Genomic DNA, 17,440 nt, shown 5'->3' on the forward strand with positions numbered 1-17,440 from the left:
GCTGCCACCACTGTGCTTGTGTCTTTCAACTTCTGGTAAAGGCAGTAGACCCCTTCCTTCACATGTGTAGCACTTGGTGCGCACCTCCAGGTGTAAGCAGACTGCATTTCTGTGAGACAGGCCTAGGTCATGGCGCACATGCATTGTCCATGTTTGCCCGTGGCCAAAAATCTGCTTCAGGGATCCAAATATTGATGGAGCTGGGGCACTCTGGGCAAGGATGCACATCTGTCACCATGCAGAAGAATATTCCCTCCCAACAAAGCATCATTGCTATGTGCTGTAAGAGCCAATCTAAAGCAGATTAGAAACCTTAGACACATCCCTTATCTTAAAAATATGTATAAAAGTAACACTATTTCCAGTATTAAAGTCTTCATTACCAAGCAAGGGAGTGCTCTGAACAGTTGTTGAAGGAATGCTGTGAGTCCAGGGCTAGTGTCTGCATGACAGACAATTTCCCAGAGATAAGGGATCATCATCTGAAGTGTGCACTTTTTGCTGAAGAAGCGGAGGGTAGAAGCTTGTGTGCCTGCTTAAAGGGGGAAGAAGTGTGTCTGTCCCGGTAGGAGGAGGGTCTGTCCATGGGGAGCTGCCCACTGTGGTCCCAGAATGAGACCAGCGAAGGAAACTGACACAGTGAGTGAAGTCAGTGACCTATGCTGCGAACGGATCCCATCTTAGGAGAAGTTTCCATTTCGAACTGCCCTAAAACTTTCTCAAGTGAAGGATCAACGTGTCACCCAGCACCCTGCAGATGGACTGCAAGATTGTTGCTGCAGCTGTCTGATGTCGGAAGTAAATATTCCTCGTTGCTGCAGGTAAAGCCCTGAATAGCCCAGGGCTGCAACTGCGGAAGACTCACTCCTACTGAGGATCTGGCTTGGATGCTACAACTAGCATGAATGAGCACCCATCTGCAACTGGCCTGGGAAGAATGCACCTGCAGAAGGCAAATGCCTGCCATACAGGCCTGTATATTGATCCTACTTAGTGGCTTGTGGTTGCAAAGAGGTCGCCAGAGACGTTTTAAGGTATAGGTAAAGTGTGCAATTGCCTAGGGCCCACTTTTCAAGGGGCCCTGGAAGAGTGAACTTTCTCTTTAGATCACTTTTTTTATTTCTTGATCTTAATCCTTAATATACAATTTAATATTGATTTGCATCACATCACTTGAATTAGCAGTAACATGGCAAATACAATCCAAAGTTGTTCCAAACAAGGGCCCCCAAAATATTTCTTGCCCAGGGAGCACAAAATCCTTTTGATGATACTGGAGGTTGCTACTGCAGCCCCCACATCAATGAAGCGACCACCGCAGGAGCAGATCTACCCAAAGGGCCTACTGGCAATGCGGGAACTACAGCTTTACTGAAAAAACGGTGCATAGTGTGATCGATACAAAAGACTAAGTGCGCAGAAAAATCTGCCAAACAAACTTTAGGCTCTGCCATGGAGAACTCAGAATGCCAGAAACCACCACACGTATTCAGGCATTTCTCCAGAGGGGTCATCCAAAGTGAATTGCACATGCACATATTAGCCAAATTCCATTCCATATTGGGGACTTCAGACATTAGCGACCAGGAAGAGGGCACAGGAGGGGGGTGTAGCACTCCACTGAGGATCATAGCTGAGTTTACAACCTTGTCCCTGAATACTCTATTGAAAGATGTAGTACTTCATTTTGTTGAGTAATAAAAGCACCTTTTCTTTTACTAAAAGATGAGCACTGAACTTCACAGTATGTATAAGTATAAGTATAAGTATAAACCATTTTATAACGCGCTCCGTTACTGGAGAGTATCCTGGCGCGGGAAAAAAGAGAAAAGCAGACAACAGAGCACAGGAAAGAACCTTAGTTTACACTATTAAATAGATGTGTTTTCAGATGTTTTTTGAAGGCAGCTACTGTAGGTGTGGAGCGCAGGTGAAAAGGAAGAGCATTCCAGGCGCGAGCCACAACCACAGAGATCGACTGGCCGCCAAGTCTGGCACGTTTAAAACGGGGAAGGGTCAGTTTAAACAGAGTGGAGGATCTTAGGGTGCGTGCAGGGGCATAACTGATGAATCTTTTTCTCAAATACTGGGGACCCTGATTGTGGGTAGCACGAAACGCCAGTACCAGAGATTTAAACAAGATGCGCTGTGCAACAGGAAGCCAGTGGAGAGTGCGCATCTCAGCGCGCACGCTCTTCCATCTGGGGATGTTAAATAGTAGACGGACAGCCGCGTTCTGGATAATTTGCAGTCGTTTTACTAGATAAGAGGGGATGCCACTGAACAATGCATTTGCATAGTCCAACCTGGCCAGTATGAGTGCCCGAGCAACAGATTCCCTGGCATCTCTTGGGAGCAGGGGAAAGAATTTGCGGAGCATTTTTAAAGTGGCAAAACAGGTACCAGTAAGTTTTTTTATGTGGTGTTCGAATTTAAGGTCCTCTGCGAACCAAATGCCAAGATTTTTTGCAGGTCTCCCCATCTCTTTCGGGCTGGGAATGTCAGGCGGCCAAAGAGTGCTCATAAACGAGGGGGGAAAAGAACCATAAAAAAGCACTTCGGATTTGTCCTCGTTGCACTTCAACTGGGCCTTCGTTAGCCAGCGAAATACAGAGGACAAACATAGATGGACTATAGATGTGTCCAGATTATCATCTGGCCAGGTGAACAGCAGTTGGGTATCATCTGCATACCCTATGATCTTAGCCCCGAACTGTTCCGCTAGATAAACCAGGGGGGTGATGTAGATGTTGAACAGTAAGGGGCTAAGGGTGGATCCCTGCGGGACACCTGTAAGCAGAGGTTTGGGCTCAGAGGCATGGGGAGGCAACCAGACCTGCTGAGTCCTATCAGAAAGGAAGGAGGACAGCCAGTCTAGCACAACCCCTCCAATGCCTATGTCGGCCAGCCGGCCAAGGAGAAGTCCATGGGGGACGGTATCGAACGCGGCAGAGAGGTCCAATAGGATTAGGACCGCTCTGCCGCCTCCGTCTAAACAGTCCCGAATGGACTCGCTCATCTCCAACAGGGCCGTCTCGGTGCTGTATGCGGCCCTAAAGCCCGATTGAGCAGGGTGGAGGGCGTTGGAAGTTTCAATAAAGCTCTCTAATTGTTGGAATGCCACCTTCTCACAGATTTTCGTGAGTGCCGGTAGGAGGGAGATAGGTCGATAATTCCCTGGGGCCGTCCAGTCCAGTCCTGGTTTCTTCAGAAGCGGCAGAAGCTTGGCCTGTTTCCAAACAAGAGGAACCTCGCCCGTAGCCAGTGAGAGGTTCACTATCTGCGTGATCTCAGAGCAGACAATTTCTGCCACCTCTGAAAGCACCCGGGCCGGACACGGATCGGCTGGAGAACCAGATTTCAAGGACTGAAGTAGAGGGAGAGTAACGTCCTCTACAATCCGCACAAAGTTCGTAAACTGCTGTCCGGAACTAGGACATAGGGAGGGACAAGGGTCAGCTGCAGAGCAGTCGGCAGGAAGAGCTGCTAAAAGGTCTTGCTGGATCATCGTTATTTTGGTAATAAAAAAGGAGGACAACTCCTCGCACCATTGCATCGAGGGTGGATGGGAAACAGCCTCAGCGATGGGTGCCACAAAGCTTTTAACAATGGCAAAGATCTCTCTGCCATTGTTATCTGCCCTGGCGATGCGCCCAGCATAGTAGTTCCCCTTAGCAACCTTAATGGCTGCGTAGTAATCTTTTTGGGCAAGCCGTAGAGTGGATTTAGCCTCGGGGCTGTAAGCACATCTCCACGCTCGTTCAAGCTTTTTACACCCCAGTTTCAGTTCCCTCAATTCTGGGGAAAACCAAGGTTGGGATGGGGAGCGTCTGGATCTGGCCAACGTGGTCTGCTTAGTGGCGGCGGAAGCCGCCTGCTGTACCCACTCATTAAATTCGTCGACCGCATCGACCAGAAGCGTCTTAGCTTTTGGGCGAGTTTTAGCCAGAGCCTGTCTAAACGCAGGCAAATTGATTTTTTGGGAGTGACAGATAGATGGCGGGGGTCTAAGCTCCATAGTCTCCCACTTGAATCTGACCAGATCATGGTCAGACCAGGTTGTTTTTTCAACCGCCACAGACTGGATGGGGAAATTGGAGCATACCAGATCAAGCAGGTGGCCACCCGTATGCGTCGGGGCAGTCACCCATTGCTTGAGCTGAGCAAGCTCAAGGATTTCACCAAGCCTGTGGGCTTCAGGGGAGTCAGGAACATCCATGTGAATGTTTAGGTCGCCGACCAATAGAAACTTAGGGAAGCCTAGGGCCCGCGGAACCAAATATTCTTCCAAGGAGTCCAGGAAGTGGGTAGCCGCACCCGGGGGTCTATAAATCAAAGAACCTCCTAAAGTAAAATGGGGAGAAGTTTTGATAGAAAAGTGGAGAACCTCACCCCCTACATCCGCAATCGGAGGCTCAGAAGCAAAGCTCCACTCTTCTTTAAAGACAACTGCTAATCCACCCCCTCTACCCTGAGGACGATCCACCCTAACGATCTTAAACCCTCTGGGGACAGCAAGTTCTACACTAGGTGCTGAGGTGCTGGTCATCCATGTCTCCGTAAGGAACAGTACCTCCAGCTGGCCATCCATCAGTAGTTCAAAGATCTCAGCGGCATGTCTTACCGCAGATCGAGCGTTAATCAGTCCCGCGCGAATGTTAGTAACAGAGGCGTTAGTGACTGATCGGGGAGGGGGGGAGGGTTGGGGAAGAAAACCACAGGTGGGGCATTTGAACATATCACAGTTCAAATCCGCACGTGTACAAGGCACACTACAGGCGGGGAGAGCAAGTCTTAAAAGGTCGTGGCGTGAGTACCTGCGTATCTCTGAAGTGGGCATCATCAAGGATCGCCGAGCAGAATGGCTGGCCCTAGGCCCGTCCGAGGCACGGACGGGCACAGACGGGCCCTCCTTTGGCGCTCCTTCGGCGCGCAAACGTCGCGCCCGCTGCGCTCGCCCGCTGCGCGACCGAGGATTGCACATATTTTATGTTGTTTTGGGATTGTAGGGGGCGTGTCCTGAAGGGGGCGTGGCCTCCGCTCGTGTCGGGGAGGGCGCGAGGGGGAAAGTGCAAGTGGCGTCAGCGCTGGCTCCGCTGCGACCACAACAATGAAATCCAGTAAGTTGTTTAAAACACAAGTAATCTGTGACAAGGTTTGCTAAAATACAAGTTTATCAGTGACACAAACAGTTTTAAAAATAGTATGTCATTGTAACTGTTAAGTTATGAGCTATTATCATTACTTTTCCTCAGTGGCCAACACAAAACTAAGGTATAGGAATAAAGGACAACAACCCCCAGAGAGAAAATACTTTGCAGTTTGTTCCATTGACTTAATTTCCACCACAGGGCCTCAATCTGTCAAGAACATTCTGAAATTGATGAAAGCAAAATAATGATAAAACCACTGTGAATTGGGGAACAATCTTTCAAATGTCTTTAAGAATTAGTCCAATAATGAAATGAATAAATGAATCCTCAGCAAAATTATTCTCGTTCGTTTCAAGCAACACAATTATCTTATAATTAGTTGGATTCAAATTTTCAGTCTTTTCACGGATGTAAAGAATTCTGCAATGTCATGACATTGGGATAGCATTTGACAATGTTATTGTGGTGATTAACGAAGAAAAGACTGGGACTCGCCCATTCAATTATGACTAGGCTGTTAGTAACTCGGGGGAGTAATCAAAGAGATGATTAACATCATTTTCATATCACCTGCAGTCGAGTAACCCGTCCCATTTATTGACAGCTGTGGCTATCTACTCTCCATAAAGGTTATTAACGTTCAAGACCCACTCATTTTCAAGAATACAGATTGCAGTAGTCAAATCTACATCCTCTGTAAAAGCAACTACTAGTGTTTTCCAGTAAAGCAAGAGCCTTTCCATTCTATTCGTACCGGGTAAAAGGCTTTGTTGGCCTTTGTTTGCATTGACAATATTTCTAAAAGTCTGTTAAAAAATCGTAATGCAGACAGTTAGAGCTGTATCTAGTAAATATCTTTAAGCATGAGTCAACAGTTTCCTAGTCATTTAGGATTACTTGTCAAACAAATCTGGGGATCTTGTTCTATTAACATGATGGGCTCAGTATGTTGAGGTTTGGAGGTCAATTTCATCAAACCTCTTGTACGGCTATTAGCTCGTCGTAGACCTGACTTGCCCAACACAGCTGGGACAATACCAAGCCTACTTTTGAACCTCCTGTCTGGTATTGCAGTCACTTCTGGGCAGCCTTTATTGGCTTTTGCCACCAGGAAAATACTTATATTTTCATCACTAGTCCACAATATCTTTGATCTAGCTTTTATGTTTGCATTACCTGAACGTTTCTTTCCATCTACTTTTGGTTCTGAACTTTAAACAGGGTCGGTGAGGTGGATGTTCCTTCTCGGTTTCAGCTACCGACTACTGGAATAACCTCTCTGTATTACGATAATTCATATGGTCTTTTGTAAGCACCTTAAAACTTTCCTATTTTTTTTACTTTTTATGACTATTTGCTCTGTACTGTGTAATGAGTTTACAGCCAGAATAACCAAGAAGGTAATGGAATGCTTTACAAGCCTGCTTAAATACCCAATTCAACATAAGAGTATAAATAGTAGGGACACAACCTGACTGTCAAATGAATATGCTTCTTGCATTCAACAACTTTTAAAATTAGATAATACACACTAGTCATGCATCTATAGGAGTGGATACTGGATCAACTCTCATTCTGATACGGTTTAATTCTTACTTTTTATAGTTACCTACATTCAAAGGAATTCTTGCTTTGGAGTCTAAAACCAGAAAAATATAATCATGCGAAAACTATGATTGCTGTCTTCTCTCAGAGATGCCTCTTGCAAGTGTCCTTGAAAAAAGAGAAGGTGATGGGGCACTAAAATAGAGGAAGCAACGCCCACCCCCACAACTTGTCTGTTTCACATCCTGATAGACATTTCCATTTCTCTGTGCTTGCCTACACTCTGATGAAAAGCAAATCTAAAAGGATTTTAGAAAACATTGTTGTAATGGGAAAATGTAATATACAATTTAGCATTCTGGCACCTTTCTTTCATGAAAAAGTGAGCTTTATTAACAGCATTTTTTATTTTCTCTTGCCTATCCAATGATGTTTCTGTTGCCTTTTGTTTTACTGAAGAGTCCTGTCATACATATTTCATCCTCTTAAAAAGCAATCTTCACAAAAAAAATGTAATGATGTATGTCAGGTCCTTTGAATACATTTCGATATATTGCAATCAGATGGTAGGATCGAAAATTAGTGCGGTTCCACAGATAAAATATCATGAAGCCAGATCAATAGGAGATACATTAGTAATCAGCACTTTCCTAAACCAAAAGGTTGAGGGGCATGATATGGGTTGGCTGCAGAATATTAGCGTTTTTTCTATTGTGGCAAATGTAAAGACTGAAAATACAGTTAAAAGTTTAAGGAATATATTGTGCCACAATGCAAACCCTCCACAAATATTTAAAAAAAACCTTTAGCTTGCAACATGCCCGTTACTGTGTACTTCTTCAAGTGACCCTGTGGTAAACAATTCAATGGTAGTACCATTCACCCTGTAAAGAGCGGGTTCAAGAGCATCTAAGGGTTATCAAGGAAGTAGATAACGTATTGCAGCACCCTATGCCAGATACTTTTGCAATGTCCATCCCAGTTTCAGTTAACAACTCCACAACTGTCACATGACCCATGGGGGCATTATCGTCGTCTCTAAGTGAGCATGAGCACGCTGTGGATTGTCCGCTGCTTTGTGCACGTTACTACACGAGTTTAGTTTGCAAATGTCTCTTTTTTTCACATGACAACCTATCGCTGTGTTCACATTCTGCAGGTTCCTGGGATTAAGTTTTAACATTCCGAGCAAGGTCGATTGACAATGCCCCTTTTTATTCTGTTTTGGTCACACCCTGGTACCTAGACAAAACACTGATGCGGCTGTTGCTTTAGGAATACATGCTTTGGTCTTATTGAAATACACAAGTAGGTGGCTCACACTTCGAGAGGGACCTTTCCAGGCAGAAGAACAGGACAGCACCTATGATGTAGTTCTACCATCTATAGACTGTGGTACGGGGTCTGCAAATAACGCTCAGAGACCTTCTAATATATAATTAAGGCTCCTGGTTTTCCGTTTAAATTAATTTTTACATATCAATACAGCCGGAAAAATATTTTTCCTTTGTCTGCATTTATATATAAAAACAGAAAAATGCCAATAAATAGGTTTAACTTTGTTGTGGTCTTCGAGGAGAAGGCAAATCTGTCCGAGCGCAGGTGGGGAGAGGGCTTATAGAATTTCAGCTGAGTCAATACAAAGGATACTTAAACAAAAGGCCTCCTTTTGTTTAAGTATCCTGGCTTTGAGCATTCCTGGCGGGAGCAGAGGTGCGGTGGGATGCACACCTAAAAGAAATGGAGAGAAAACAAATGCACAACGCTAATCACTTCACAGATACTTGAGAGGCTTACTTTTGACTTTGTTCAGCCCCTAGATTCAAGAGATATGCATGTGCGCTTTACATCACACGTTATACTTTCGTGTGAAATGATCCTCGGAGCCTCTGAGTGTGCACGATATTGGTCTAATGGCCTCTGTAGTAAGTGTTGGAGGGTGTCAATAGAGTGTGTTTGCCGTGCCTTACAAAATTTACAACATTCGGAGGGGAGAGGGAGAGTTGAGTGTGCCCCCTTGTTTCTTTCCTGCCTTTTTTTCTTTGTGGACAGTTTTTTACGTTAATGCGCACACATAGCTGCCAAGGTTTCACATTGTTATGTCTGACATTTTCATAATTTAGCAACGTTGTTAAGGTCCTCTTAAAGACTGTGGTGAGTGATTGCAGGACCAGTGCGACTTTCACAGGGAGCTCTGCTCAGCACCGTATTTACTGCATGGTACCGCAGCATTTTCGGTCTGGCGAGGCTCCTCAATCAATCAATCAATCAATCAATCAATCATACCATTTGTATAGCGCACTACTCACCCGGCAGGGTCTCAAGGCGCTTTGGGGAAGGTGTCCGCTATTGCTCGAACAGCCAGGTCTTGAGTTGTCTCCTGAAGGCGAGGTGGTCCTGGGTCAGCCGAAGATGGATGGGGAGGGAGTTCCATGTCTTGGCCGCCAGGTAGGAGAAGGATCTACCTCCAGCGGTGGCTCTTCGGATGCGTGGTACGGCGGCGAGGCTTGTAGAACGTAGCTGGCGAGTGGGCGTGTAGAAGGTCAAGCGGTCGTTGAGGTACTTGGAGCCCAGGTCGTGGAGAGACTTGTGTGCGTGGGTGAGGAGCCTGAACTTGCTGATGGGGAGCCAGTGCAGGTCCTTCAGGTGGCCGGAGATGTGGCTGTGTCGGGGGATGTCCAGGATGAGTTGGGCGGAGGCGCTCTGGATACGTTGGAGACTTTTCTGTAGCTTGGCTGTGGTTCCGGCGTAGAGGGTGTTTCCGTAGTCCAGCCGGCTGGTGAGGAGTGCCTGGGTGACCGTCTTCCTGGTTTCGGTCGGGATCCATCGGAAGATCTTGCGGAGCATGCGCAGGGTGTTGAAGCATGATGAGGAGACGGCGTTGACTCGTCTGGTCATCGAGAGGGAGGAGTCCAGGATGAAGCCCAGGTTGCGTGCGTGGTCTGTTGGCTTGGGAGTGGCGCCCAGGAGCAAGAAGCGGTGGGGATAGAACAAGTGAGGACGGCGTTAACCTTTACTGGTCAATGCCTGTGCTCGTCCTGCAGGGTTATACTGATTTTGTGAGTTAGCTCCGGAGTAGCGTGCTACTGGATAAAAAAGCGCTTCAATGCCTCGTAAAGGGTAGTAAGCGCTATATAAATGCAATTACAATAAAATACAATAAATCATGTGTAAATCAATGCATAGGATGCGTTACATAAGACAGTGAGGCTTACAAGGCCCTTCATAGCTCACTGTCTTATATTAGAAGGTTTGCAATTTCTTAACAGAAAGTAACAAAAGGATCTCTTTGTTAGAAGCAGTAACCAATCTACCCATCTGCATAAATCTATCTGAACCTTTAACAACCAAGCGTGCATTGTCTTTTTAAATAAATGTGAATATATACTAGCTACAGCGTCTTTTCTTTGCTCGCGACAAAATAAATATGGATAAACACTGAAAAAATGACCAAAAAAGAAATATGGATAAATACAGACAGAAACGTTAAAAAATAAATACCATAAAACCGGGAGCCCTATATATAATCATTCTGCTTCTATACAAGGAGTGGGAGATTAGGCTGCACTGTCTTTTTATAATGGGAGCTCCTTTCATGATTTACAGAATAATTGCTATGTTTACTATATTTTTGTTATGCATTTTCCTGCTTATTGTGGCACGTATACTGCATATTAGAGCACATTAGTTAAAATAAATATTTTAAACTTGTTTGTGTCTCTATTAGATCTTATTGTGGACAAGTACAAGAGTGCGAGCGAAAGGGTGTGTCTTGCAACCGCGATACCGGAGAGAGTTGGGAGTGTTGTGTTATGGGGTGTCTAATCATTTTTCTCTCTGTGAGTAGGAGAGCAAGTGAAACACTGTTGGTAGTCGGTCCTGGGCTTATGGATACTAAGGTGGAAGGTTGACCCAGTCCCTATGCACTAAGGTCCCATAATCCTACTCATAGTTCTGTGTTTGTGCAGAATCCCTGCAACACAACTTTGAAGTATGTTGCTTACTGCAATAAACAAGGCAGGAGAAAGAACCTTGCTTATGAGGTGTTTGCAATCTAAAAACACAAGTGTTCTATAAAGAAACCCTGATGGGTTGAACATTCAAAAATAACTTATGATTCATTTATGATTACTAACTGTAGAACATGGGATGTCCGTAGAATAGAGACTGATGCAAGGCAGTTTAATATGATTCATTTACATTAGATATGCTATACATATATATTTTGTTAGTATTGCTTGCTTTTGCTGCTGGCTGTTGTGTATAATGTTATTTTACAACATCATTTGGCAGGACAACAATGATCGGAAGATGAACATTTGATCTACGATATGGATTGACAGGGATACTTTATAGGTTGTTATATATCTACAAATGATTTAAGGGCCAGTGAAATATCTTTTTGCTCTCTTGGGCTTTATTATTTGAACTAACGCTATAATGATGAACATCACCTTTGCATTTTTAACTGGGATAAGTTGTGCATAAAGTTGATTGTATCTATGCTTGTAAAAAAATGTATTCACAACAAGCATCATTCCTATATACGCGGAAATGTCATCTGTTTTGGTACATTGTAGTAGGGCTTTTATATCTATCAATTGTCATTCACAAACATGCTAGAGGGTTTCATTATACTGTATGCAATGAGAAAGGCTGTGAGCTGTAACACATTGGTGTCATGACAGCTGTGTAAACAACCATAGAGCAATAAGCTACACTAGTGGTGGTAGCCGTAAGTGCATGTTTTTCCTTCATTCACGGTGAAGAAGGAAAACGTTTCGTACCAGTAAAGATCAGTTTTCAGTTTATAGTGCTGTAGACTCACATGCTTTGCACCTACCTCCATCTTCATTCAAGTAAGTGGACATACAGATGTAAAGCAAGAAAGATATAGAACTGTGCATAGATGTAATTAAAAGTTGCAATTATCATACAGTGGGCTTGCATTAGGGGCAGAGGGTGAGTGCAGGTACATCTGCACCACTGCAAGCTGCCAAACAACTGTCACAGGTAAGTAACATCTGGCAAGCCCTGCTTTGGAAATGGGTTTTCCAAGGTGGGGCTGGTCGAAAGCTACAGAGTGGCGTGATCTTTCTAGATGTTGTAGTACGGTCAATCTAATCATTCCGATGTCTTTTTCCTCCTACAAATTCCTTCCCCTGCTTCTCATTCGAGTGCTCTGAAATAACTATCTGGTTGCACAAGTTCTTTAGAAAACAACAATTAATATAAAACAAATACACAGATCAGAAGTGTAGAAAATGGATGAGAAACACATCATTGCTCCTTATTTGACAATGCACTCAATATTGCTAGTCTGCCAATGTTCTAATTTGTTTTTGCCTTAAGATTATCTCTCTTTCTTGCATTAACAACCTCAACATGAGCTCAACCACATATGAAAGTAAAACAGTTGTACTCTTGTATTTACCTTACAAACATTATTTTCGAGGTGATTCCCAACAGTTGATTCAAAACCAGCTGCACCTCAATTGATCCAATCCACTGGCGAGATCCAACAAACGCTGCAGGTTTGTCTCCGACATCAACAAGAGCCTGGTCACAGACAAAATAATCCTTAGTATGCTAGGAAGAGAGGGTGGGGTGTTCGTGTGTAGGTTGTAAACTATTAAATCTAATTAAGCAAAACATTTTACAGATGTTAATTCCCAAAATGCTAAAAAAAATGCAACGCAGTGAGTAGTCAAAAGAGGTCACTAACAGTGGCTGGGTACATATTAGCATGTAGCAATTACGGCTTTAGCGAACCATATAATTTCACTGCAATGTACCGACTGAGCCAGTGAATGAATCTTAGTATTTATTTATAAAGCATGCAACATAATTTAGGTGCTGTATGCTGTTATTATTCACTTTAAAAAATAACATACATTTTGTGACTTCCTATTTTCAAGAGCGGTAGAACCTCCAAGTCACTCACTCTAAATGGTCAGCTGAGAAGACAATTTGAAAAAGACCAGTTAAGTATATCAAGCAACCTCAACGATGCCCATGGTGTTTTTTATAACTCTTTTTATTGAAAATATAAAGCGACAGCAGCACTGTTGAGGAAATAAACAATACAGTATACATCAACAATATCGATATTGTAGATCGTCAAAAACATCACACAAAATAAATCTCACGTTTGGACTCAAGAGGATAGGTCTTCATCATCAATGGGCACCAATGGGGCTTCGCTGATGTCACCTTTGTAGGACTTCCGTGTCCCCCAAATTGCAGACCACTTTTTTGGACAGCCCCTTGCAATATATACAGTCTTTTTTCGAAACATGCACCAGTCCATGTTTTGTTTCCACTGAATCAGTGTGGGAGGTGTAGCAGATCCCCAGAGTTGCGCTATATCCCTTTTTGCCGCCAAAAGACCCAGAGTTACCCAGGTCCTCTCGGAGGTGGTGAGGTTAGTAGGCTCCCAAATGTTAAGAATGCAGCGCTTCGCCTCAGGGTGTATATGTTTGTGCAGGACAGACCTAAAGGTTCGGTGTACCGCTTGCCAAAACCACTGTATGAGTCACAATCCCAGAGGATGTGCATAAATATGGCCACCTGTTCACACCCAATACGGCACTCACCCCTACCCCCCTTCCCATGTGCACCATTTGTGGTCCTTGTGACGTAGGTCCTATGGATAATCTTCAATTGGACTAGCCGTAATCGAGCGGATATACCCACCTCCCGGGGGGACGCCACCGCCTCCCGCTATCGTCCATTTCAAGGCCGTCTGCCACCCATTTCCCCTTAAGTGTTTCGAGAGGACTAGAGGTATTATGGAGGAGCTTTTTGTAAGTAAGTGAGACTGCCTTTTCCGGCAGGTAGCCATCCAGGAGTCTATGCTCCAGCGGGGAGGAGTCAGGGAGTGAGGTGCCCTTCGGTACAGCTGAGTACAGGGCATGACGGATCTGCAGATAGCGAAAAAACTCTGTGGCCGCCATTTCAAATCGTTGTTGTAATGTTGAAAGCGGCACCACATCTCCCCTGGACCAGAGATCACCTATTCGTGAAGGATGCCCATGCTTGATGCATAACTTGGGTGACATACAGAGACATATGCAGTCCTGCACATGCTAGGGTAACTTATACATTTGCCTTCCAATCTTGCTGTTATGAATAAATGCCACCTGCTTTTGTTAGCCTGTTTCCATATAAACCAATGTATTTTGCTCCAAGGGACAGATGTAAGAACCATTTTTTTGCTGCAAACAATCTGAATTGGAGTTTTTAACTGCAACAATGTTTTTGCAATTTAAGAATCCCTTTTAGGAGTTAGGGCAGTTTTACCGACTCCTAAAATGGGATTGGGACTGGAAACCGAATTGCCATTTTGTAGAGGCATGTTGTGGCGTCCCTTCCAAATATTTAATAGATATGCAATATATCAGTGGTTTACGACCATAATTCAGGTCACAAACTATTGAAAGATTACCGATTCCCAAGCTGGGATTGCTGAAAAAGGTTTCGGGGGAAAAAAGTTTTGGGGAGAGAGCAGGCAGTGGTCCAGCGAACCACTTTCAGCTCTCAAAAAATTTAGAAAATTTTTGAAATACAAATAAAAGACATATCTAATCCTTGCAAGCCATGATTCCTGCGATAGCCACTCATGGAGTGAGCAGCAATTGGCAGCCCACCTTATGAATAATAATGAGGGTTGGATTGAGACCCACTCTGATTCGGAACAGGTCGGTTTGCAAAATTCCACACTGATTGAACAAATATTGGTTGCAAATTGAGACAAGTATATTAGTACATCTGGTGCCTTGTCTCCAAAAGTGACCCTCTTATCTGATACCACATCCTATGAGGAAAAGGGGTTTGTGCATCTACATTCGATAGACACAGGTGGTGCAAATAACACACAGAATGAAATCCACAGGCCACTGTTCATAGGTACAGGATCCAAGCATGTGCAATTTTTTTCAACTCGTATCGTTCCCTCAACTAAAAAAATTAAATGGTAAAAAGGTTACCCCCCCAAAACCTTTATTTATATGAGGCTGTGAGCTTTAAGTTAAATAGTTGAATTGTCCCCACTTCAATCACGACTACTTCGATAGTTGCTAAATTAGCTTTTAAATAGTGCTTTTATTAATATCAGAGTTTTTCGACCATAATTCAGGTCACAAACTATTGAAAGATTACTGACTCCCAAACTGGGATTGTTGACAAAAGTTCTATGGCTACAGCAAGGTGGAAGGTTTTGACAGGTCCCAGTCAGAGTTCCTGCAGGCCAAGGGTGTAGACTCTGTGTCTGGTCTCAATTTACTGGCATGGAAAGTCACAAAGTGCCCAGGATGGGGTGACAAGTCCCAGAGAGCGCTTCCCAGCTTCTGCGATTTTGAAACCTCCGACAAGTCTCAGTCGGAGCTTGGCACGGCCTGGACTTGGGTGTGAAGCAACAACCATTGGTGTCTACGAATGGTACCTGTGATCCACTTCCACGGGCTGAATAATGGCTGACTTGCTCCGTCTAGATAAAAAGCTAAGAAGGGGGTCAGCTCCGGTAGGCTTGGGATTTGGAGCCCTGAGCATTGACTCTATTCCCCAGTACATGGTGTCACAAAGTGCCAAAGATGGGGATCTAGAGACCCAAAGTGGGCCCCCAGCTCCTGTAGAGTTGAACGTTCTGACCAGCCCTTCTCAGAGCTCCTGGAGGCCCTGGGTGTGGGCTCCTGGACGTTGGCTCATTTCAACAGCCTGTGGTGTCCCAAAGTGACAAGGAAGGAATTCTCTAGACCTGGAGATAGCTCAGCTCTTCTTGAAGGGCGAAATACTATGAACAGGTCTTCGGACATAGCTGCAACAGGCCCGGGCTTGGGCCCCTTGATCTGGCCTCCATTTGCCAGCCTGTCATGTCAAAAGTGTCCAGGTTGGATTTTAGAGGCTTTGGGATAGTCCCAGAGCTAAACAGGGTTGAAAGCACAGACCAGGCTTCTGTCAGAGCTTTGTGAGACTGCATGCTGACCCAGGGCAGGGGTCTTGAACTTCAATTCTATATGCTGGTCTGGGTAGGCCCTTGCACGCATTGCAGCCTTGTAGAAGATGGTCAAGGCCCCCCGGCACAGTACTGGCAAAAAAACCCTACTGGATCCCAGCCAAAGCTCCAGAAGCCCCCCAACATCTGGCCCATAAACCCTGGCTCCCGCCAGCGGCCTGGGGTGTCCCTCCTTGCCCCGTCTGCCTCCTGAGTGTAAGCAGAAAAGTGTGCACAACTCTCTTTGGGATGCCTGGCACAACCAAATATACATATGTTAGCCATCAGGTTGTATGCCATCGGAATTTTAGGGTAACACAAGTTGTCTGAACTGCTCTGGAAGTTCCTGCAAGAGCTCATTTGAAGCTTTTGGCCCAGTCAGAGCTCTATAAGATCAGATATATGAGGAATGTCCCATCATTCATAGAGGTTGCACATACAACAAGGAAACCTATTTACCGTCATTCTAATTAATAGGGATACAATGCTATGGGCATTTTTGTCATCTAATCTTTCTTCCTGGGTAATGGATGGCCTCTGGTGGGATTTTCACTCATTTCTGTACTGTGATTGACTACTTTACATGGTTTATTAGGGGGGCTGCTTGGACAACTTCTGCTTTTGTTTCAAGTTAAGAGTTTCTACCCTCCCTACGACCGTCCAACTCAAAGGGGTAGCTAGGGAAGGCCCTTTAGTGCCTCCGCACCCAGTAGATCATAGTCCAATCAGCCTGACAACTCCCAGTGGTCTGATCAAAATAGATGAGGTAGGGTAGCATCCGCCCCAGATAGCACCTGGAGGTCTGGGCCTTGTATGCCATGCTGTTGTCCACCTTTCATTATGCATTTCTGCAGCAGCTCGGAGCCACTGTTTTGTGGGGTGTTCCAACTGCACATGCCCGTGGTGTGGACAGAACCCAAATGTCTTGTTAAGGATGCACCTTGTCCTCAATTTCCCTTCTATTCTCACAGAGCAAACTGGGCTGCCAGTTCCTTTAGGATCATCCTGTTCACCCAACCAAAGCAGGTAGCATGAACCAAAGGCAGCCTTTGTGTGAAAGTCGCCCAGGATGGGCATACTGATTCCTCTTGCTCAAGCAGATGTGGTTACCTGGTTGCTCCTGCAAGTAGAATACACTTGTATTGTTGCTTACGGAATGCATGAGCAAGCACACAGGGTCAGTAACATGATTCTACAAATAGCTCATTAAATCAATGATGGTTCCATTGATCATTCCATCTCGTACTTGGATAGCTGTTGTAATTCTACAGTCAACGAATGCCAACGATTGCTAGCTTCCGAGATGCGTGAATTTAAAAGATGAAAACAATCTGGGCATGCCTGGAATTTAAGGTGACTAACTGTGGGCCGATCGCAAGTTTCTGAGACAGTAACAAGACATTCAGCTGTCTTCCCTATTAACTTTCAATAGTACTTTCTGGTTCTACCAAGATGACAATGTGTAATGGGGGAATCAGGATTTGTTTCTGTGGAGTGAGTCTGAGATATGGCTACCACATTCAAGGAAGGCTGTATGTGTGCAAATTTCCCACTCTCAACTTCGGAAGGTAGCACGAAAAATAACAATATAGGAGTCTTTCAAGACCCTGAAATCAGAATGAGTATGCTTTAAATCCACTGGTGGGCAAGTCTGGTGTCAGGCATGGTAATAACTTTGGAAAATGCATGGGCCCCTGTAAAAAGGATTAAAAAAATAAAACTCTAACAGGGAAATCAACTACTTTGAAAA

The 17,440-nt window shown here is 44.6% G+C and overlaps 1 protein-coding gene across 1 annotated transcript in view; it reads right to left on the minus strand.

Annotated features, from left to right (window-relative positions):
• Window positions 1-17,440, minus strand: part of UFSP2 (UFM1 specific peptidase 2) — a 218,585-nt gene that overhangs the window by 70,011 nt on the left and 131,134 nt on the right. The window contains exon 9 of the mRNA XM_086962505.1: window positions 12,133-12,257. Coding sequence (XP_086818631.1) covers window positions 12,133-12,257 — 125 coding nt within the window. The remainder of the gene's footprint in view (window positions 1-12,132; window positions 12,258-17,440) is intronic.

This window comes from Lissotriton vulgaris, chromosome 3_1 (assembly GCF_964263255.1).
Source record: "Lissotriton vulgaris chromosome 3_1, aLisVul1.2, whole genome shotgun sequence".
In the NCBI taxonomy this organism is placed as follows: Eukaryota; Metazoa; Chordata; class Amphibia; order Caudata; family Salamandridae; genus Lissotriton; species Lissotriton vulgaris.